The sequence below is a fragment of the Anticarsia gemmatalis genome, chromosome 30 (genome assembly GCF_050436995.1).
Source record: "Anticarsia gemmatalis isolate Benzon Research Colony breed Stoneville strain chromosome 30, ilAntGemm2 primary, whole genome shotgun sequence".
NCBI lineage: Eukaryota > Metazoa > Arthropoda > Insecta > Lepidoptera > Erebidae > Anticarsia > Anticarsia gemmatalis.
This window is the reverse complement of record NC_134774.1, coordinates 1,154,669-1,178,500: the sequence shown is the minus strand read 5'-3', so window position 1 is coordinate 1,178,500 and position 23,832 is coordinate 1,154,669. Positions and strand designations below refer to the sequence as shown.

Here is a 23,832-nt window from a genome sequence, read left to right as displayed (position 1 = left end):
ATTTCTTATTTGACATTGACAGAAGAGTATTATCAATTAATTACGTTTCAATTTTTTAATTTGCTTATGTGTTTAACGCGTTTCTTGCTGTTACAAATAAATAAATAATAAATATCATTATTAATAAACATAAACATGCATGCATAAAATCACGCCTTTACCAACCGGAGTAGATACGAGACCAAGTAACTTCAGTTGCTACGATCCGTATAAACTTCTCTTACTTCATTTCATTCCTACATGTTGTCGTATAGGAACTAGTATTTCATACAAAAACAAACGGGAAACTATAGAATTAGTAAGTTAAATGAGACAATGAATTATTTTTTCTACCTATTTCTGAAATATTAAGGCTCTATTAATTAATTCGTGTAAAGAAACGTACCTGAAGTAAACATGACGGAGTTGTCATTTAGTCAAAAACTGACAAATCTACGTCAGTCAATCGTTACAAGATTGTAAATAATTTTATTTTATCATTTTATAATTTGATGTTTAGATAGTTTAAATACTAATCAATAGTGTTAGTATGAGGCTGTAATAGTATCAACAAAATAACAATGGGTAAAAACAAGATGATAGCGAAAAGCTGCCCGAAGTGCGAACTGCAGGTATTGTACCTTACTTTACTTGTAAATAACACGATAAATAAAATTAATGGTTATTTATAGTTATTTCAACGACAAATACAATAAATGTATAGTCTAGTATATGTATTTTAATAAATAACTATCAAAAGCCTGTAATTCTTAATAGTTTATCTATCGAAACTCAGATTTTTTTTTTGTACCTAAATCTGTATTCTCTCCCATATTCGACGTTAATTTACATAATTTACAAGCGTGGTAATATTCTATAAGGTTCTTACTTGCATGTCCTTCTAAGACAGTCAAATCTCTTATCTTTTCTTTTATAATTATTTCCTGTAATTTCATGAAAGTTGTTAAGTTTTTTTGTATAGACCAATCTGCTTACCCCACCAATCACAATTTGTGATTGCGTCCTTGACCTTGATATCCAGTGACTCATGGTATTGTGGAGAGTCTTTGCTGAATATCAAACATTACATTATAAATACTCTCTTAGTACTCCTCTACACTAGCTAAGAAATGTTCATAGCAAATTTCAGGTTTCTATGCTCAGTAGTTTCGGCTGTGCATTGTCCATCAGTCATTCAGTAACTGAAGAGTTTTATATATTTGTGTACATTATTCTCAGTACGTTTTGTTACGTGCCTAGTCTAAGGCAAAAGGCAAGCTCCATATTACATGGGACTTACAATGTAAATGACCAAAACATGAGTTTATTTCATACAGTTATCCCTGCAGCCCTGTGAAACAACAAGTGTGATATTATGTATCATAAAGTTGTTCAATAAATAAATAAATATTGTATTTATTTCACCAGGTGGCTGTAGCATCTAAGTCATGTAAATGCGGGCACACATTCTTCGCGGCGCGGCGCGGCGCCGACTGCCTCCCTGCGGTGGAAGACATCAGACGTCGTACGGGCCGCGTCAGACGTTCACAACCACAGTTCTATGATGCTCAACATTATCAGAAGCAGATAAAACGACGGGTGAGTGTAATTTGTAGATAATTGACTGTGTTAACGAAAAATTATTGAACTTGTACTCGTAAAAGATTCACCTAAAATGATCAAATTATAATATCAAATGTCGAAATTGTAATTATAGACTGAAATATATTATTAGGCACTCATTTGATACCAACCAAAATACGAAACTGGCGTCTTCCCATTGGATAGATGATGAATAGTCGCATTTTGGTATAACGTTAGTGGCATATTATTTACTGGTGACAAATAGATTGTATTGCAAAACATAACAATGGCATTCAGTTTGCAGTGTACTGTATAGTACTAGAGGCCGCCCGCGACTTCGTCCACGTGGAAACCCTTCCCGTGTAAATCCCGATCCCTCGGGAACTCCGGGATAAAAAGTAGCCTATGTGTTATTCTGGGTCTTCAGCTACCTATAAACCTACATTTCATCGTAATCGATTCAGTAGTATATTTGCGTGAAAGAGTAACAAACATCCATATATTCTCACAAACTTTCGCATTTATAATATTAGTTGGACAGTAGGATGACCAGATATTACTAGACATTTAGAGAATGTTTTGCCTTTAACAGTACTACAAACTACAAAGTGATTGAATATCTATCTTGTTTCAGTCGCCAAAGAAAAGATCATTGTCCCGTTCTATGGATGAAGACATCAAACCCAAAGACAAGAATGAGAGTGGTAAGATATTATCAAATTAAATCTTTTGTTTAAAGCTCTAATTAGCCCAAACTCCGGACAACTGTTGAGAACCATACTAATGTAATTATAAAAGACCAATAGCAGTTTCCCTGATCCGGGAATCGAAACTGAAACCTCATAAACAACTGTACCACTAGCGACAACGCCACAGAGGCAGTCATAATTTATAAAATATCCTCAAACTACTTAGATTTTGGCATTTATGACACTAATTAACTCATACACAGTCATTTGATTCCAAACTAAGCAGAGCTTGTACTATAACCAAACAACTGATAAGCTTATATACTTGTAAATACATACTTATATAGATACATTAACAACCAGGCTCAGAACAGATACTCGTGCTCATCACACAGATATTTGTCCCGGGTCATATTCAAACCATACTCCGCGCTACGGTTATTACAGCAAGGTGACCACGTTAACCACTGTGCCAAACTAAATTCCTGTTTATTTAAATTAATTTTACTCCAAATGTTAAATGTCTAAAAGTACTTAGATTTTTACATCTATACCACTAATACTACCTATACCATCGTTTTCAGCTCGTGCCCGTCGCCGCCGCGCCCTCCGCCGGGCCCAACGCCCACCCCCTACAAACTCCGGGGATCGAACCCGCGACACCACACCACAACTACGACCGCCACAGCTGGCGAGATGTAGACTAATACTACAGGAAATAAATAGAAAGATTTCAGCGGTCACTTGGCAACCACCTAGTACTAGTTAAAATAAATTAACTAATTATAGTAAGTGGCGTACAGTTTGTGGTGTAATGTTTGCTGTTGACGTATAGTATTCTGTGTACAGTATGCCATCGGCATACATTGTGCGGTGTACAGATTTTCAAACGCCATAAAAAGCGTATAGTAAGCGACAAACAGTTTGCAGCGTAATATGTGCAGTGGGCGTAAAGTTTGCTAATGGTTGACGTTTTCTGTCGTACTATTTGTTGTAGATACCATAGTTTGTAACGTAATGTTTATTGCTGCCTAATATGTTTGTTACAAGCATATAGTTTGTTACAAAATAATGTCCTCCTAGCCGATACGGCTACGGCGGTCAATTTAATTGAAACTGGCCATCTGTGCAGGACTTTGTTTATAGTGTCCAAGTGTGTGCACAATACACATGTACACTCTCTATTCCATTACTCTCATAGTCTGGTGGGACGGATAACAGACACGACCAGTGAGAGGTCAGGCGCAGGACCGACGGCTTTACGTGCTCTCCGTGGCACGGAGGTCTTCGACCTCAACTTCCCAACTCCGGGCAATCTCTAAGAAATTCTTAACAGAAAATCTCAGAAAAGACTTTTTGGCCCGACCCAGGATTCGAACCCGAGACCTCTCGCACGGCAGCCGCATATACTACCGACCGCGCCACAGAAGCAGTTGTTACAAAATACTATAAGTAGTATAGGTGACGCCAAACAACTTGAACACAAGAAGTTATTTTAGATTTTAGAAAGCAAACTAAACGTAGACACAGTGCAGAGGACTCTCGGTTGAAATATTCTACCAAACAAGCGATCAAAGCGCAAATCGTTCCCTATGATATAGCGAAATTGTTCAAGTTATTTGGCGGCAACTGTACCTACCTACTCTTAGTAAATTCCACAGTTTTGAGAAACATTCGTATGGTTTCTTACTCGCGGCTCAAGCATGATATTTGTTTAGAAACTCTAAATTTAAAATGATTTACGTCATAAATAGGGGAAAATTTATTAAATTAATTTGATTTCACTTGCAGGGGCCGAAACAGGTCAGTAAAGTCAGTAAAAGTCAGTATTTTTGGACCTGGTCAGTAAAAGTCAGTATTTTCGAAAATCGGTCAGTATTGTCAGTATTTTTCCAAATTCAATATATTTTTTTGGTTTTCCTCTGCTGTTGGCCAATCTTACATTCTCGATTTGTCCTGTGATGATATCTGAGGGCTGCTTTGGATACTCTGTGTATGTGGATGATCTACTACGTACACATATATTGAAGCATCACATGACCTCAAAAAATAGCATCTAAACTTGTCACGAAAATTAAGGGATATAAAAAAAAAAACAAATTTTTGGGTGATTTTCAACAAGCTGTAACTCAGAGGAAAATGGTCGTACAGAAAAAATAAAAAAACAAATATTGTAGCTCCAAGTGTCTAGTTTTTAGATATGACGATGAAAAATTTTTGTCATGGCCAGGTCTGGAGAAATCCTACGAAAACTACCGAAAAAAAAAATTCCAAATTTTTTACCGCCTAAAAATAGGTCCACGGGCTTCAAAAAAATGTTTTTGATTCTTTCGTTCAAAAGTTCTTTTAGAAAATTTAATTCTCTTTAATTTGCCGTATTCAAAAAGCCTGTACGACGGTTTGCCGCGGAGTTATCGTCAATCAAAGCAAAAAAGTTATTTTTGACTTTGATATTCAATAACTCCGGAAATAATGATCGTACAGGAAATCAAAGGAGGGTTTTGAAAACTGCACAATATTCTCTATAAGAAAATGTAAACATGGTTAAGAAAAAATAAATTTTGAAATGAAAACTCGGACTGAAAAAAAGACAAAAATTCGCAAAATTAAGGATATTTGGATAACTTGGTATAACTTTGGATAAAATGGATGAACGAAGGATATCGTCAGTAATTTTTCAACGTCAAAGTGTCCCCTAAAATTCCTCAAAAATTCAAAGCGCCGCGATTTTTTTTTCGTTGTGCCCCGAAGCTTCAAATTCTTTGTTTTTGCTAAAATCAATTTTGCAATTTAGTGATTTTTATTCATTTTTTTAATAAATTTTTCTTTTTTCTCTCTAAAATCTTTATTTTTTCGATTAAAAAGCAAATCGCGTGCCTATGCTCACTCCACGACATCGTCGAGCCCGATTGGCTTATGCGCATGACCACATCACGATTGGGGTCGTAGACAGTGGACCAGTGTCTTATGGCAGCGATAGACGATCTCTCGTTTTGCGATTTGCTTTTTTATCCAAATATCCTTAATTTTGCGAAATTTTGTCTTTTTTTCAGTCCGAGTTTTCAATTAAAAAAAATTTTTTTTTCTTAAAGATGTTTACATTTTCTTATAGAGAATATTGTGCAGTTTTCAAAACCCTCCTTTGATTTCCTGTACGATCATTATTTCCGGAGTTATTGAGTTTGCTTTGATTGACGATAACTCCGCGGCAAATCGTCGGACAGGCTTTTTGAATACGGCAAATTAAAGAGGATTAAAATTTCTAAAAGAACTTTTGAACGAAAGAATCAAAAAATATTTTTTTAAGCCCGTTGACCATTTTTTGGACGGAAAAAAATTTTGAAAAAAATTTTTCGGTAGTTTTCGTAGTATTTCTCCAGACCTGGCCATGACAAAAAATTTTCATCGTCATATCTAAAAACAAGACACTTGGAGCTACAATTATTTTTTTTATTTTTTCTGTACGACCATTTTCCTCGGAGTTACAGCTTGTTGAAAATCACCCAAAAATGTTGATTTTTTTTATATCCCTTAATTTTTGTGACTAGTGTATTTGAAATCAATATTTTTGGAGTGAAAGCTTGTTTAGCGGCGTTGCGCACGTTTTTGGAATGGGTTAAAACTTCTCAACTCGTAAAAAATTCTTAAGACCTCATCGAAAATTCGTTAGACCTGATCGAAAATTCGTTAGACCTGATTGAAAATTCGTTAGACCTGATTGAAAATTCGTTAGACCTGATTGAAAATTCGTTAGACCTGATTGAAAATTCGTTAGACCTGATTGAAAATTCGTTAGACCTGATTGAAAATTCGTTAGACCTGATTGAAAATTCGTTAGACCTGATTGAAAATTCGTTAGACCTGATCGAAAATTCGTAAGACCTGATCGAATATTCGTAAGACGGGAAGTTTTTTAGAGTTTTTGGTGTTTATTGGAGTTTAATGGAGTTTATTAGAATTTTTGGAGTTTATTGGCGTTTTTAGGGTTTATTTGTGTTTTTTGGAGTCTATTGAACATTAAGACAATAAAAAGGCGGTGCTGGTTGTCTATGGGGATGGTGGAGGCCAATAACTGAAAATAAGCTTTATATTTCACACCATTCACCCAAAAAAAGGTTTGGAAATGGTCAGTATTTGGTCAGTATTTTTGAATTTTTGGTCAGTAAAATCAGTACTTTTGATCATGGAACTTGTTTCGGCCCCTGCACTTGTGAAAAATGAATTGTTACAAAATTAATTTTAAAATGTGGTATTTGTGAATAGAATAAGATTTTAATTGTAAATAAAAGATAATTACGTAATGTTCTCATTTAGTTAATAAAATTATGTTTTAAGAACATTTTAGTGTCTTATTTCACAACACTATCGAGAGGAGCTCGTGGCTTAGTTTACAACAGCCGCACGGATCGATCTCTGAGGTTAAGCTACGCTTGCCGAGGTTGTTCCGTGAATGGGTGACCATCTTATACATATCGAGTTCCTCCGTGTTTCGGAAGGCACGTTAAATTGTGGGTCCCGGCTGTCATTTTCGAAGATCTTTGACAGTCGTTAACAGTAGTCAGAAGCTTGAAAGTCTGACAACCAGTCTTACCGAAAGGTATCGTGTTAATACCCAAGTAACTGTCTTGTGGAGGTCAGATAGGCAGTCGCTCCATGTAAAACACTGGTATCCAGCTGCATCCGGTGAGACTGGAAGCCGACTCCAACATAGTTTGGAACAAAGGCTAAGCGAATATATATTTCACAACAATATCGACGGTTGGGATCTTTGATACCTTCAAGAACTGTTCTAAACAACTCTCAGACATGCAAGGTTACATCACGATGTTTTCCTTCACCGTTATAACAAGTGATCATTATTTCTAATACACACATCACTTGGACAAGTCATTGGTGTGTTGCCTCGGGTTCGAACCGTCGACCACTTGCGAGGAAGGTACCAACTAATACCACTCGGTTATTGCATGGAAACAAGGCTTTCATAAGTATTTTTGATATAAATTTTGTTACTTACATTTTACAACGACGAAATCAATAAAATTTATATTATTTCTATTGAAATACAAGCGATAAAAATTATTTTTTCGCAAAATGCGGTGGTCGTTTTTAACTTTTTTATTTTATTTTTTTATTCAATGCAAAGCTAATTTATGGACTAAGGGCGTCGTTCATTATGCCATTAATAAAAAAGATTATGGTAAGTTTGCGATGTAGGCATTCTCAGATGCCAAAAAAAAAAATTGAATTCGTTTCGGGACTTTTAACATCAAGGGTTGGTAAAACTTTAAGTTTCACTTTGAGCTTTAGGCATAGTAACATAAGCATGTAGGTACATAAGTACATTATTTAAAGATTAATATCTGTAGAAAAAAACGAATAAAATATTCTTTAAAGAGAAAAACGCAGACTTTAGTTTACTTACTATAAGTATAGTTTCTACGCGCCACATAACTTTGACTGTCTGAATATAGCAATAAACTGCGGCTCCGAGTAGTCAGAGCCACAATTTAAAACAATAGATGTAATTCAACGACGTCATAACGTTCCGTCACACGTATTCCATTATTGCACAAACTTAAACAGCGTGTATTACAAATATTCTATCCTACGCGTTCTTGTCTTGTTGCTATATTCAGACACATAAACTTATCCAGCTCGTATTACTTTTCTCAGACGTGAATTCCCAAGATATAATAATGACAACTTTCGAGAAAATACAGAAGGAACTGTGCGTGAAATTCTTTAACACGCCATTAAACTATACAGCGACGCAGCAGGATAAGATTCTTTACATCAATAATGTAGATAAAATAAAGAATTGCCCGCCGCAGAGATATAATTTTAATGGCACTGTAGTTGTAAGTATAAAAAATATAATCTAACAGCTTTTCTTCCAACTGTCGGAGTCGGCTTCCAGTCTCACCGGATGCAGCTGAATACCAGTATTTTACATGGAGCGACTGTCTATCTGACCTCCACAACACAGTTACCTGGGTTATAACACGATACCCTCGGTAAGACTGGTTGTCAGACTTTCAATCTTCTGACTACTGTTAACGACTGTCAAAGATCTTCCCTACCCCTAGCGGGTGCTGTAAGGACTATCGTTTCAATAGGTACATGAAAATTCGACTGTCTACAGTCTGATTAAGTGCTTTTTCGTTAGTTATTTTAAACGTCAATAATAAAAAGTACGTAAGCATATAATGTTTACCATATTAATACTTTATTCTAGGATATGTCAATAGGCTACAAGTGCCTGAACGAGCGAGATATAACGAGAATCGTCGTAGAAATGTTAAAAGCCAGCATTACACCACAAGGTATATAACGTATAGAAAAGTAAATAAATAAGGAGGTTCCTTCCCACATATGTACATACAGTAAATAGGCTCACATTTTGCATTTATATTGGTCCATTGTAATAGGGGATAAGCCTGTTTTTTCTCTATACCAGATTACCGGGTACTTTACTACGCTCTGAGCAACAATCGTGAATTTTCTGAATTTTATTCTAATTCCCAATGGCGAGCCGGGAATCGAATACAAGACCTCGTAATCAGCCTTCTTGGACCTGAACCTCTATTTAACTCGCCATGCAGACGTGGGTCTAAAATGTAAAATAAATATTAATTTTAATTTCAGTGTCACCGCTGAATAGCTTTGATTTACTTCAAAAGTTTCGAGACCAGGTATATAATATTAATACTCATTATCTCGCCTGTTATATCCGAAGGTGATTCAGAACTTGTACGAAATAACGCCTTTTCCCGTTAACAATGTTACTCAGTTAGTTTGTATAAAAATTCTGACTTTACTCACAAACCACGCGGGCGAAATCTCGCGCAAAATAGTAGTAAGCATACTAGTACCATACTACAAGCTCTGCTTAGTTTGGAATCAAATGACCGTGTGTAAGTTGTCCAATGATATTTATTTATTTATTTTATTATTTATAATCCAGTAATATATATATTTTATCCAGGAACTACCACACACGGGTCTCCTGCAGCCAGAAGACCGTAACTACATTAACACAAACTACCACGCCGAATGTATCAGGTTGCTACAGCAACCACTGTCAGTTAAAAGACGGACCGAAGTGATGGAAGTAAATAAGGAGAACGAAGAGTTTTACAAAGACAAGTTATGGCCGTTAGGTGTTATAATGTATGGAGTTAATTGGCGTGAGTTTATATTAGTAATTTTTTTATTTTTTTGTCGTACGGTTAGTGGTCAACCTAGTGTCAAAGTTGTTCAAGCCCGAAAGGCCTTTGACATGGCTTTACGACCGTTATCGTAGTAAACAACCGGGACCGACATTATACGTGCCCTCCGAAGCACGGAGACGCCCAGCACAATTACCTACCACTACGCGGTCACCCATCTATGGAATGACCGCGCCAAGAGTTGCTTAACCCACAGATCGTTTACCGACCGGTGAGCGCAACTGGCTTTAGGCGCCTCAGTTTATACTTATAATCTAGTAACTTTATTATTACTAAACCGTATTTGGTCAGCGTGGTGGATTTAAGGCCTAACCCCTCCCTCATTACGGGAGGAGAACCTTGCCTAGCAGTGGGACAGTAATGGGTTTTAAAAAAATCTATTCTATCTATTCGTGACTAGCTGAGCTGCGCAACTTCGCTTGCGTCACATAAGAGAGAATGGGTCATAGTTACCCCGTTTTTGTAACATTCATTACTGGTACTCTGCCTATAGCCTTCCTCGATAAATGGTATTCAACACAAAAATAATTTTTCAATTCGAGCCATTAGTTCCTGAGATAAGCGCGTTCAAACAAACAAACAAACTCTTCAGCTTTATAATATTAGTATAGATGTTTATCAGTTATCTGGTTACAGTACAAGCTCTGCTTAGTTTGTAATGAAATGACCGTGTGTGAGTTGTCCAATGATATTACTTTATTATGTTTTAGCCGGTGCACCCGATTTCGTACTAATCCGTCAAGCGATGACAATGATCGAGCTGGCTTCGTGCGTGGTGTTCCAAGAGATGGATTTGAATGACGAGGTTCTTATCCCAAAGAGTTATATCTGGTTTGACCACGATGCTGGGGAGAGAATGCCTGCGTTCGGCTTTGTTGAATCTAATCAGGTAACTGTATTTTTTTTACAACAATCTATATTATTATATATCCTACTAATTTTAAATGCGAAAGTTTGTGAGAATGTATGTATGTATGTATGTACGTATGTATGTATTTACGTATAATATCTAAAACGCAATAAGAATTTAAAAGTTACAGTACCTTATTTGTTGCTCAACGTTTCAAAACACACCGATCTTTTCACGCGCTGACTGATGTAGTTCTGCCAAGCGTCGTCTCCTTGTGGCGTTTCTACACCTACCCTCAATATTTTTTTATATTTTTAAGTCGGTCCTTCGACAAACACCTACGCTAGCAATAGTAAATGAGGACACGTAGACCAGTTAGTAACTTTGTATGTAGGTGTTTCTAGCTAGATTGTTTAAACATCTTCGTTTTCTTAAATAAATAAATGAATAAATATCATTGGACAACTCACACACGGTCATTTGATTCCAAACTAAGCAGAGCTTGTACTGTAACCAGATAACTGATAAACATACTTATATACTTCTAAATACATGGGGACCAAACTTATATAGATTCACTAGCTGACCCGTTTGTTTGAACGCACTAATCTCAGGAACTACTGGTCCGATTTGAAAAATTATTTCAGTGTTAGATAGCCCATTTATCGCAGAAGGCTATAGGCTATATATCATCACGCTACAACCAATAAGAGCAGAGTACCAGTATTTTTTTTACCAAAACGGGGAAAATGTTACCCATCCTCTTATATGACGCAAGCGAAGTTGTTCAGCTAGTCTACTATAATTTCAGACAGTACACCTAAGGTCCATGGCCCGCGGTGCGCCGGGTCATACCGCACACAGGCTCAACATGCTACTCAGAATAATGGGTATACCCATGACTTCTAACCGTTATGATAGAGACCTGTACGTGCGAGTTGATTGGAAGAACGTGGAAAAAGGTACGCCATTTTGATTATTTATTTAAAAACACATAAAAAGAAACCAGGGGGCTCCACGTATAGTTGACTACGCACCTGATATCCATTAATATTATAAATGCGAAAGTTTGTGCGTATGTATGTATGGATATTTGTTACTCTTTCACGCAAACGCTACTGAACCGATTACGATGAAATTTGGTATGTAGGTAGCTGAAGACCCAGAATAACACATAGGCTACTTTTTATCCCGGAGTTCACAAGGGATCGGGATTTACACGGGAATAACGAGTTATGGAAGCGTTTCCACGCGGACGAAGTCGTTTTATTATCCTCTAGTATTTATTACTAGCTGACCCGTGCGGCTCCGCTCGCGTGAATTTCGTACTGTTGCTTATTCGTTTGAGCACGCAAATTGCGAAGCACTCGATACACCTACACATAAAAATGCTAACAACTCTTTGTCATCTAATGGTTATTTACGAAAGGGACCCACAATGTGACACAGGCTCAGGCAGGCCTGATATCCTGTGGTTACCTTCTTTTCCTCTCTCGTCAGTATCCGTACCAGTTTACAGTGTAAAATATAATACCCTATTAAAGACTGACCATTGCTTACCCGTCTGGATTCAGAATATTATTATAGCTACAGACAGACCTATCTGCGCCGGAGCTCTTCACACGCGTAATAATGTATACTTGCGATGATACGTCCGAAACCGCGTAACCCGTAATTATTTTTTATATATCATCCGTTGTTTATTTTTTAAAACTTACCACATAGTCTGTTTCATATCTATGCAATTTATTTCCTTAATGCAACCAATTTTTGGAACGTTATGTGTTACGAACTGCAACGCCATCTGTTAGTTGCGGCGAACAACGACAACAAACGAAATTACTCGGTTTGCCATCTAGGATATCCCGAGCGCACCGGACCCACGTAAACCGACATTTTTGTGTAATATATCATACAACATTTATGTTTGAAAATCTTATAAATGTATAGCCTGTTTTAAAGGTATTTTTTTTTACTATAAAGCAATCAAAATAAATTAATTAGGAAAAACATGCTGTGTTGCTGACCATAACGCCATCTATTGGTTGGTGCTAACAACAGGTATCGATACGGCAGGCACCGCGTTAACCATATGCGAATGTTGTGAAATGAATTGCAATGCCATCTATGGTCTCTTTAGGGAAACCATGGGTTCAAACGATTTCTACGTATTTTATTCAATTTTCTAAAAATCTATGAAATTTTATGCGATAAAAAGTATCCCAATACTTGCTCCACTACTTATTCTATGCATATAACAAATGTCAGTGCATTCTATCCGGTAGTTTTTACGTGATAGCGTAACATACAGACAGGAAAAAACCTGACCTTGAACTCTTTACTGATTTATTATATAAGTATAGAGTATAGATTTGTATGTTTGCAGGCATGGAACACTACCTAGAACGCATGCCGCCAGCTGCCCTTCTAAAGAACTCAGACGGCGAGTTCGTCTCATATGACTACATGAGCGCCTCACACGCCCCTGTTAATTATATGTGCAGGGATTGTTCTTTAGGACAACAGACTGTTATTCCTTTACAGGTAATGAAAAATATGTTTTATTGCCATAAAACTCAAAATAATGTTAACTCTCGCGTTGCATGTTTAATGTATAATATAATACGGGATTTAACGCGAACAAGCATTTCACCTTAAAATGCCTGACGTTTCGGCGCAGGTTGCTGCGATTTCGGTTGTTAATTCCCGTATTCTATTATACATTGTTTTGTAGTCAGTTTCACCATTTCTGGAAGGAATTTATCAAAGGTATTACTTAGATAGTTCTACTAAGACTGCCTCTGTGACGCAGTCGGGAGTGTATGCGACGGCCGCGCAAGAGGTCTTGGGTTCGAATCCTGGGTCGGGAAGTCTTTTCTGAGATTTTCTGTTAAGAATATCTCGGAGATAGCCCGGAGTTTGTTAACGTGTCCGGTATATGACAAGCTCGCCCCCTATTACATGGGACTAACATTGTTAATGGCGAAACGTGGGTGTATTTCATACACTTCTATCTACATCTTCGAATACGTTTTTTTTTTCTACAACTCCCGCATTAAGAATTACTCTTGTATCGCGGGAACTTTTACAAACATACAAACAACGGACACAAAGCACGACCAGACCCGAAACAATTAGTTATTTATGGATCGCACAAAAAATTGCTCGTGTGGGAATTGTAATCACGACCTCCCAACGCAATGGTATTGTCGTGGCGACCTAAACCACTGCGCCGCGGAGGCAGTATTGTATATAATGTAAATTATTTTATTCTTACAGGATCATCTTTGGCAACGATCGTTGTCTATCGGACATCGTAACGACCTGAGCGAATCTGACATTGAAATAATCGATCTACTCTACAGTAAAGAGTGTCTTAAAAGGGCACAAGCTTAAATTTAAATGTTGTTTTATTTCAATACCCTTCATTTTAAACAAACATAACTTCTGAAGTGCGCCGAGCAGTGATAGCCGAGTGGTATAAGTTGACACCTCCTACTCAAGTGGTCGCACCCGAACCCGAGGCAACACATCAATGATTTTTCGAAATTATGTGTGTATTAGAAATAATTATCACATGCTCCAACGGTGAAAGAAAACATCGTGAGGAAACCTTGCATGCCTAAAATTTGTTTAATACATTTATTGAGGGCATGCAAAGTCCCCAACCCGCACTTGGCCAGCGTGGTGGACTCAAGGCCTAACTCCTCCCTCATTACGGGAGGAGACCCTTGCCCAGCAGTGGGACAGTAATGGGTTAAATTAATTACTTTATTTATATTATTTTATTGCGTTTTAGACATGTTCAACAATTTATTAAAACCTCTGTGGTGCGTGGTCTTTTGGATTCTTATCTTGGTTCGGGCAAAAAAGTCTTTCCGAGTTTTTCTGTTTAAGATACAAAGCACTAACTTCCAAGAGACTTCCAAGTTGTGTGTGTATTAGAAATAATGATCACTTGTTGCAACGCTGAAGGAAAGCATAATTGATATACCTACTTCTAAATACGTATTTATATAGATACATTAACAACCAGGCTCAGAACAGACACTCGTGCTCATCACACAAATATTTGTCTTCACTCATAAGAGTGAAGGCACGTTAAATCGTGAGTCCCGGTTGTCATTTTCAAAGATATTTGACAGTCGTTAACAGTAGTCAGAAGCTTGAAAGTCTGACAACCTGTCTTACCGACGGGTATCGTGTTATAACCCAGGTAACTGTGTTGTGGAGGTCAGATAGACAGTCGCTCCATGTAAAATACTGGTATTCAACTGCATCCGGTGAGACTGGAAGCCGACTCCGACATAGTTTGGAACAAAGGCTAGACTAATATACTCTTATAGGCTCCTACACATAGTGCTGGCGTCGATTTGAAATATGTGTTATATTGATATTACATTTTCATATTTTATATTATTAGCGGCAGTGTTAGCGCTAGAGGCTTGCCGCCTTCACTGTGTGGAGTAGCCTTAAACAGTTTCAAAACTGGTTGAATGTGCGGAAACACTGTGTAAGGGCGCGTTACCACTATGTCGTGACGACACATAGTCGTGTAGTTCAAATGTCGTCTCTAGCTGTTCCCATTATAACGACTGTTTGTCGTCAAAAATTGTTATCGTATAGTGACGACGACAATTTACCGTTTCACGGCAGTCGCTGTATCGTTTGCACATCATTAGGAAGCTACAAATCTAACGATTTTTTTGCGTTTTACGACTGTCGTGCTAGCCGTCCCCACTGGCACGATAATCTGTCGTCGCTGCAAAAAAAATGTCGTAGACGACAGTAAGTCGTGTCGTACTATATGTGAACACCTCCATTTAAACACATAAGCCACGAAACTTAAAACTACACGATTATCTGTCGTCACGACATAGTGGGAACGCGCCCTAACTAATCATAGCTTACACGACGTTTCTTAGTAAGCCAGATGATACTTAACTTTTGTCACTAGATGGCGTTAATTTCCATCTTTGCAAGTTTGTAACCAATAGATTATAGAATAAAACAAAAAAACATTGTTCACTTGTTTATTACCCGTCTTAGGCATAATTTTAGCTTACATACTTACTAGTAAATGTCGTGACCAGCTTTGAAAGTTTTTAAAAGCATTTATTTGTAACTGCAATCCATGTCACTATATAGTATAAAGCAAAGTCGCTTCCCGCGTCTGTCTCTATGTCTGTATGTATGCTTAGATCTTTAAGAGAAGGCTCATATCTGACGAAAGATGTACGTAACTTAATTAGTATGGCCTTAGCACCGACGCATCATCGGTTCAGTGTGAACGGTCGAGTGTTTTTCTATACATTTGTCTGTTCTGCCGTTACGCGACCGATAATACGCGACGTATGTTCCGTCAGATATGAACCTTCCCTAAAACTATGCAACGGATTTTGATGCGGTTTTTTCATAGATAGGGTAATTCAAGAGAAAGGTTTATGTGTAAAATTTACAAAGGTTTCTTTGTATAATAACTTTTTAAACCGAGCAAAGACGGGGCGAGCCGCTAGTTAAACACGAAGTAGTCAGACTTTTAAATTAGAGCGAGAGAGAAGATCTTCTATCGCTGTCTATCGCATACAGATACAAATAAATGCTTTAACCTAATCGTTATTACATAAGCGGGCATATTTACATTTTATTATACAATATTCACAACTTTTTGGCAGTGCTATTATAGTTAAAAAGCATTACATTACTTAACTTTATACATATTTTCTTTGTTTTAAAAGACAACTCCCGTATTAACAATTGCTCTTGTGTCGCGGGGACTTTTACAAACATACAAACAACGGACACAAAGTACGACCAGACCCGAAACAATGTGGATCGCACAAATAATTGTTCCATATGGGAATCAAACGCATGACCTCCCGACGCAGTGGTATTGGCGTGGCGAACTAAACCACTGCGCTACGGAAGCAGTCAACATCTAAATATATACCCTCTTATTCATAAAAATATATGAAGTTATGAAAGGCTTATAAGGTGTTTTGTTTCTTTCACTCCTTAGCAAAATGAAAAAGAGAAAACATATTCTTGTAGCTTTTTAACTAAAATACGTTTATAGTGTGTTTATGAATAAGAGGGCTAGTATTTAAACGGAAGAACTTTCAACTTTATTCACATCATAATTAACGATATTTAGTTCCGCTTGTAAATAGCAGTGCGTGTGGAGGACTATTGCGCTTGGATCGCTCGATTGTTAGAACAGTCAACCGAGAGTCCTCTGAACTGTGTCTACGTTCAGTTTGATAACACCTACGCGTGTTCAAGTTGTTTGATGACACTTATATGACGAGACTATTAGTCCGTACGAATATTGAATAATGATTTCAACATTATTTATGACAATTGACGTAGCGTGAGCATTTTTGATGAACCTTTTACGTGTACATAATATTATAATGTAATGGGTCTAACCGTTACCTGGGTCGATGTAATTCGATCGAAACGTCGGGTAAACAAATAAGGTATCCTAACCTTTAATTTTCAATCGCGTTTAAGCCTTACATTATAATATTATGTGTACAAGTCGCGAGGGTTTAAAATCGTTAATGACTAAAAGTTAAATACTTTTTTTTAACCCAGTAGGCTTAAGGTAAGAATAGTTGACCCTTTTAAGCATCGATTTTAAGACCTGGGACTATATAGGCTACTGTATTCTTCAAAAACCACCCCCTACATTGAAATAAGGGATAAAACTTTGTATAGGTGCCGCCAAACAACTTGAACAATTTCGCTACATCTTAGTGAACGATTTTTAGGTTTGCGCAAAGGCTAAGACGTTTCAGCTTCGACCCGACTGGTATAACATCCAACCAAGTGTCCTCTGCACTGGGTCTACATTCTGTTTACTTTCTAATACAGCAAATTATGTTCAAGTTGTTTGGCGACGTCTATATGCAATTAAAACTGCTGTAGCTTTTGGCATGAAATGCCTAGAAATACGCTAGTAGGTAATGATTAAATTGGTTTTACGTCTGATTGATTAAGTAATTATGATTCCACGATATTCTAGGCACATCTTTGCAACTAGAAATATGCTTTTTATAAATTTCTTTCGTATCCGCGTGAAAATTACACGAATCGCACGAAAATGTTGTTTTGACACATTTATCGCACGAATAATTGTTAATTCCATGTTCTATGTTAGAAATACAGTATTCGCAATTCTCAATGCTCGTATCATTTTCCTTCTCCATTTTCTTGACCTCTTTGACATCTGTCAAAAAATTGGCGGGAAACGAGCTGTCAGATTTTTTTAATCGTTTATTACTTTTGCACTTTTTAAAAAAACTATTCAGCTTGCCAGCGTTGTTGAATTTATTTTTTGTATTTTCAGTACATTTTATAACGCTTTCAGTGTTGTGTTCGTTTTTTTCAGGCAAATCGCTTGACATTATTTTATAGACGGTTATGTATTCAGAAAGATCATTTGTAACTTTTTTAGTATCGTTTTTTTCACTAACCACAGACTCGATAGTCTCTTTTTTAATTTCATAATCTTCTACACTACCTATATCTATGGAACTTTCACCGAAACTACTAGAATCGACGATAACCGATTTTCTACCGAAGTTTTTTGCGGTAATATCGGTTTCTGTGACCGCATTGATATCGTCATCATTAATGAATCGAAAATTTGTACTAGAAAAACTATCTATATTATAATCGGTATTTGAATCGGTACTGCTCGACTTTTTATCGAGAAAAACCGGTTTTTTCGTCAATGTAGGTAATATCGTAGGAACTTTAGTCTCATTTTTGGGTCTACCTCTTCTGGTACCTTTACTATTCCTACTTTTAACAACCGTTTTCTTCGCTTTAGGCGGAATTTTCTCGGGCTCAACTATACTTTTCCTAGGTTTAGCATTCTTACGCGATTTAACCGGACTTTTTTCGGTTTTTACCGTATTTGCAGTATCAACCGTAACTTTTTCGGATTTCACATCACTAATTACGATATTTAAACCGTTTTGTTCATCAGCTTGTTCTATCGGTATGTTCATATTTTCTAAGTTCTTCAAAATGTCCTCTTCGCTAAAACTTAAATCTAAAAACTCTTCCCCATCGGTACTTTGCGAGAGTTTTCTTTTACAATTATTCACTACACTATTTTTATTACAAATTTTACCATTTTTAATATTACCTAACACACTTTCGAGTTTCCGTTTTTTGTTGTTAAACTTTTCAGTTTTAGGCGATTTTAATTCTTTAGAATCGATTGTGACCGCGTTAGGCGATTTTGTTCGTGTTGGCGTATTTGTTCTGGAAGTTTCTGACTTTTCTTCTACGTTTATTACTGGGTCTGGAGGTCTCATGTCGATTGCATCTGAAAAATAAAAATAATTTAGTTAGAAGGGTGTAAAAGGTAATGTGCAAAGTGATGTGTGTATTAGAAATAATGATCACTTGTTATAACGGTGAAGGAAAACATCGTGATGAAACATTGCATGCCTGAGAGTTATATGACGCATTTCTTGAAGGAATACAAAGTCCACAATCTCCCCTTGGCCAGTGTAGTGGACTCAAGGCGTAACCCTGCATTCTGGGAGGAGACCCCTCGCCCAGCAGTGAGACCGTAATAGGTATAATTTAAACAATCTGTTAATCGACAATCTTCCTAGGAACCAAACTTTCGTCTTTATATTAGTATAGATAATAGCAATATAATAATATGTAAAACTCCTCCATTATTGACTGATGGGCAACGCACAGTCGAAACTACTGAGCGTACAAATTTGACATTTGCTATGAACATTTCTTAGCAAGTGTAGAGGAGCACTAAGAGATATGTATTTGAAAATTCCCCCGGGGTAAAGTTCCATGCGGACAAAGCTGTGGGCGGAAAGCTCGTACATAAATAAATTTGCACAAACCTTCAATATATTCATCATCAGGCGGGTCCTCCCACCACACGGGGCTGGGACACGTCAGTATCTCCATAAAGTCCTCCTCACTAAGGGTCTGGGTATCCTCCATGATCCTCACTAGATCTGCCATCGATAGCTCCGAGTTTTTAGCTTTAGTCGAGTCGATTTGTTTCTTTAGTGGTGGTGTGTTTGTGCCTGGAAATTAAGGCGATTATTATGTCAGTTAGTCGATTTAATTAAAATGGCGTAGCCGATTATCGACTAAGACATTAGCGTAACAATTTGAACTGCCTCTTGGGGCGCGGACGGTAGTGTATCCTACTGCTGAACATATGGTACTGGATTCGGGTCCCGGATCGGGAAAATTACTATTGCTTTTTTCCTAATAATAGCCATTGTAAACTTCTGAATATTAAGCTACACCTTGGAGTATACTGGATATCAAATAGCTTTTCGCTTGCTGAAATCGAACCTGAGACTTCGTGATCAGTATTTGCACATATTATCACTCGGACTTCAGCAGTCGCAGTAAAAAACTATAAAAAATATTACCTCCTCTCTGCGGCACTCCCAATTTCCTCTTATTAGTCGAAGCAACTACTTTAAAATTATGTTTCGGCTCCAAAGAAATTTTCTTCACACAAACATCCCGCTTCAACTTATCCGGATAATACTCTACTTGCTCAACAAGTTTGACCAAATTCCTAACTTTGGTCTTAAGTGGAGTATCTTTCTGATGTGTTGCACTTTTAGTCGATTTTTCTGGAGTTATTTTTTCTTTAGTCGGTACAGGACTTGGCTGTTTGGGTGATGTCTGTTTAACTTTTTTCGTTTTGGCGCGAAGTTGTCGAGTTTGTTGTGCAGATTTATTTCTTGTTATAATGGCGGTGGATGTTTTCGTTGCGTTTTTCTTTGAGTTTTTCGTTGACATTGTTATCTGGAAAGAAACATCTTTATGTTATTTAGGGTCTAGGTACTTATATCAGTTTAAAATGGATAGCAAGATGGCAAACTGTCTACAGCCTGTAAGACGCGCAATACAATATTGTGCGTCTGAAAATTAGAAATAAGGTGCTGCAAAGATCTACAACTACAGCTTCTAGCATCTAAAGTCTCATTAACACTCTTTGGGTACGAAACCCTAAGAAAAAATAAAACCTTTCAGAGCTAAATATGAAATTAAATGAAACCAAATGGCTCGCGCGGGCAATGGTAGCGAACTTATATTTACCTATAGGTAGGTATCTAACTTAAATAAGAAAGCTCTGCAAAATTTTAACTTGTTATTTAAAGGAGAGGTACAGTCAACTTGAGTAACTTTGAATCAATTGTTAATGTTACCCAAATGATTCAAAGTTACCCATGTTGACTGTATAGAAACGAAACACAGGTTAAAGTTGAATAACAGGGAAAAATCTCTAATATTACCTGCACAATATAGACTTACATAGTTCTCTACATTATATTATCAATGTAAATGACCTATATTAACTTGCGCTCACCGGTCGCTAAATGACAGGGTTCCCTAGCTGCGACGATGACATTGGCATTGGTCTCACACACCGTCGCTTGTAACTTATATACGTATAAAGGTGGCAGTTCGCAACGAGACAAGTCAATTTAGAGACTACCTAATCGTATGGTTAGTGGTCAACCTAGTGTCAAAGTTGTTCAAGCCCGACGGTCTTTGACGTGGCTTAACGACTGTTATCTTAATTGACTACAATCGGGACCGACTTTTCACGTGCCCTCCGAAGCACGAACACGCAAAGTTCAAATACTACTATGCGGTCACCCATCTATGTATTGGCCGCGCCAAGGGTTGCTTAACCCACAGATCGTTTACAGACCGGTGAGCGCAACTTGCTATGAGCGGCTCTGATGTGATAATATTCCTCTCATCTCTGCATCACTATAAGGTAGAATGGTAGAAGCTTTTGGCATTAAGTCCTCCTTTACTCATCTTCATATAAGAAGTGAATTTAGAGACAGTCCATTTAATACATAATAATCTAATACCTACTCAAAACTATTGTCCATCCCTATCCACAAATAACTGGTTATGCAAAAGCATATTAAATTTTAAGGTAGAATATTGGATACTTCTCCCTAATAAACACCTGTCACATAGGTTAAGCAAGTTTCAGGCATGCTGGGAAAACTTACAGTGTTTTCCTTCACCAAACAAGTGTATTTATTTTGAATACGCTGTTAACTAAGGTAAATAGTTGCATCCTAAGACCAGTTAAATATCTATTAATTTAAATTTAAGAAATTACTAGGTGTTTTCATTCTGATAAGATTTTTTTACTCTAAGGGATTTTTGACCTCTGCCTACCTCTATGGGCAATAGACTGAAATAGTGTGTATGTAGGGGTACCTAATTAAACAAGTAATCAATTGTAAGCATGACGCCTATAATAAGTAATTGTGTTTCAATCCACAAAAACAATGATTTACTAAAATGGTCAGGTGTTTAAACAGCGGTCCTGTATGACAACATGTATGTATGTGAATGAAGCAAGGTAAGTTTGTAAGGATTGCACCAAGTGATGTACTTTGCTCTCTACTTACCCATAATACAACAAAGCAATGTAATATAGTTATAACTTTACCCTCTTATTCAAAAACACACTATAAACCTATTTTAGTTAAAAATCTACGAAAATATGTTTTCTCTTTTTCATTTCACTAAGGAGTGAAAGAAACCTTTCTTAAACTTCATATATTTTTATTCCTAAGAGGGTTAGTCTTTAGTACATGGATTTGAACCTAGAACTCCTCATTAAGTAAGAGGTTATATCACTAAGCCATAGTATTATATGCATTATAATAACATTCTACTTAGATAGAAAATCACATGACCATAAGTAATTAGTTGCAAAGATATTGCAATATGCATAAACTATACTTATTTTGAACTCAGAATTAGTAAAACAAACTTTTTTTTGGGACAACTCACACAGACATTTGATTCCAAACTAAGCAGAGCATGTATTGTAACCAGATAACTGATAAACATACTTATATACTTGTAAATACATACTTATGTAGATACATTAACAACCAGGCTCAGAACAAATACTCGTGCTCATCACACAAAGATTTTCCTGGGTAGGATAAAGCCTTAAGTATTTTTATTTACTCCGGGAATGAATCTAGGACCGCATGGTCAGCAGTTTTATTAGCAAATACTCAGACAATCAATGTTATTTTAGACATTTGCAGAATATATTAGTATTTTTAAGAAACTCAAATTTAAAATTATTTATTGCATCAAATATGGTTCAGAGATCATAATTAAAATAGCAAAGTTTCATATATTTGGCTGTCACACTACATGCAATATTAAATAACTTTTTTAACCCATTACTGTCCCACTGCTGGGCAAGGGTCTCCTCCCAAAAGAGGGAGGGGTTAGGCTTTGAGTCCACCATGCTAGCCAAGTGTGGATTGGGGACTAAATTAATAACATTTATTATGTATTAAATAACTATATACTTAATACTTTTCAAAACAATAATTTGGCACATCTTTTTATTAAACTATAGATTTTTAGACAAATTAATATAGATACAAAATATCAGATAGTTAATATCATAATTTATTTCTATAAATAAAACCTCCTTAGGGTTTTTTCTTATTAGGTAGGTACTAATGCAATATTTATTTATTGTTATCTTAATAAGGTAGGTATTAGTCATACCATTTAGGTACATCCCCTAATGACAGCTGTTATGAGAATTATATACAAGTAAATACTATACAGAATTTGTAAACAAATTTTCTAAATTCATATCTTTAATAAAAAATCTTATTATGATAAGCAGAGTAGGCAGAAAGATGAACAAAATATCTCAGAACAATATTAGTTCTCATCACGCCTCATAGATGGCGTTACTAGTCTAAGGTGTAAAAGGATACCATAGTTCAAACTTTTAAGGAAATATTAAGCATAAATTACCTTAGTTTTAGTCTAAATTGTTATAAATAAGCCTCAAATGGCACAATGGAGGTCCCACCGCGCTAGTTCAGCGAAGAATAGTATAATAATAATGTTATCAACAGCCTGTCCTTGTCGATATTTATGTGTTAGACAGAGTTCGCAACAGCGGATCACACGGGAATTATAACAGTCTAGTAAACACCTCGTGGGACTACTATTATATATAAAACCCTTATAAAACAATAATACATAATAAAACAAGCATATTTTATAGATAACACGCAAGAAAATCATAAAAAAACTTTCGGAAATTTTTACGCAACGAACTATAGATGAAAATTTACCTTTACGCAGTCTTCTGGTGGCGAATTTATCTGTTAACTGAATGAAATAACGTTTCTAATATTGTACAGTACGGTTCTTTCACAAATTCATTTGTATATTAGTACGTATTATATGTTTTTCTTTACAATTTCATAGCACCTCGTCACGACAACGACGGGGATTTGGGACGACTAGTGTTGTGCGAGATAGTGATACTAAAACATGTGAACGATTAGAATACAATCGACTTATTCGTAAGTTATTAGTATTGCAAGAGTTAATCGATTAATCTGTAAACAAGCTTTATTTTAGGGATTTAATAAGGTTACTATTAAAAATTACAAAACAA

General features: G+C 36.5%; 4 protein-coding genes across 4 annotated transcripts in view; 2 read left to right on the top strand and 2 right to left on the bottom strand.

The window, feature by feature from the left end:
* Positions 1-11,136, bottom strand: part of LOC142985407 (zinc finger Y-chromosomal protein-like) — a 30,998-nt gene extending 19,862 nt beyond the window's left edge. Inside the window, exon 1 of the mRNA XM_076133551.1 lies at positions 10,525-11,136. The gene's annotated coding sequence lies outside the window, so the exon portion shown is untranslated. The remainder of the gene's footprint in view (positions 1-10,524) is intronic.
* Positions 432-3,519, top strand: LOC142985409 (uncharacterized). Its single transcript, XM_076133553.1, has 4 exons — positions 432-611; positions 1,408-1,578; positions 2,198-2,267; positions 2,837-3,519. The coding sequence occupies exons 1-4, from the start codon at positions 561-563 to the stop codon at positions 3,019-3,021; spliced, it is 477 nt and encodes a 158-aa protein (XP_075989668.1). The 5' UTR covers positions 432-560; the 3' UTR covers positions 3,022-3,519.
* LOC142985411 (uncharacterized) lies at positions 7,308-14,082 on the top strand. The gene is made up of 9 exons (XM_076133554.1): positions 7,308-7,449; positions 7,926-8,110; positions 8,488-8,575; positions 8,898-8,957; positions 9,245-9,439; positions 10,192-10,370; positions 11,143-11,293; positions 12,718-12,875; positions 13,611-14,082. Exons 1-9 carry the CDS (start codon positions 7,344-7,346, stop codon positions 13,725-13,727), a joined length of 1,239 nt encoding a protein of 412 aa, XP_075989669.1. The 5' UTR covers positions 7,308-7,343; the 3' UTR covers positions 13,728-14,082.
* A 1,268-nt stretch (positions 14,083-15,350) lies between these two features.
* On the bottom strand, positions 15,351-23,666 carry LOC142985406 (uncharacterized). The gene is made up of 4 exons (XM_076133549.1): positions 23,504-23,666; positions 19,766-20,150; positions 19,220-19,408; positions 15,351-18,672 (listed from the first exon to the last, which is right to left on the bottom strand). Exons 2-4 carry the CDS (start codon positions 20,142-20,144, stop codon positions 17,315-17,317), a joined length of 1,926 nt encoding a protein of 641 aa, XP_075989664.1. The 5' UTR covers positions 20,145-20,150; positions 23,504-23,666; the 3' UTR covers positions 15,351-17,314.
* Between the last annotated feature and the right edge of the window lie 166 nt (positions 23,667-23,832).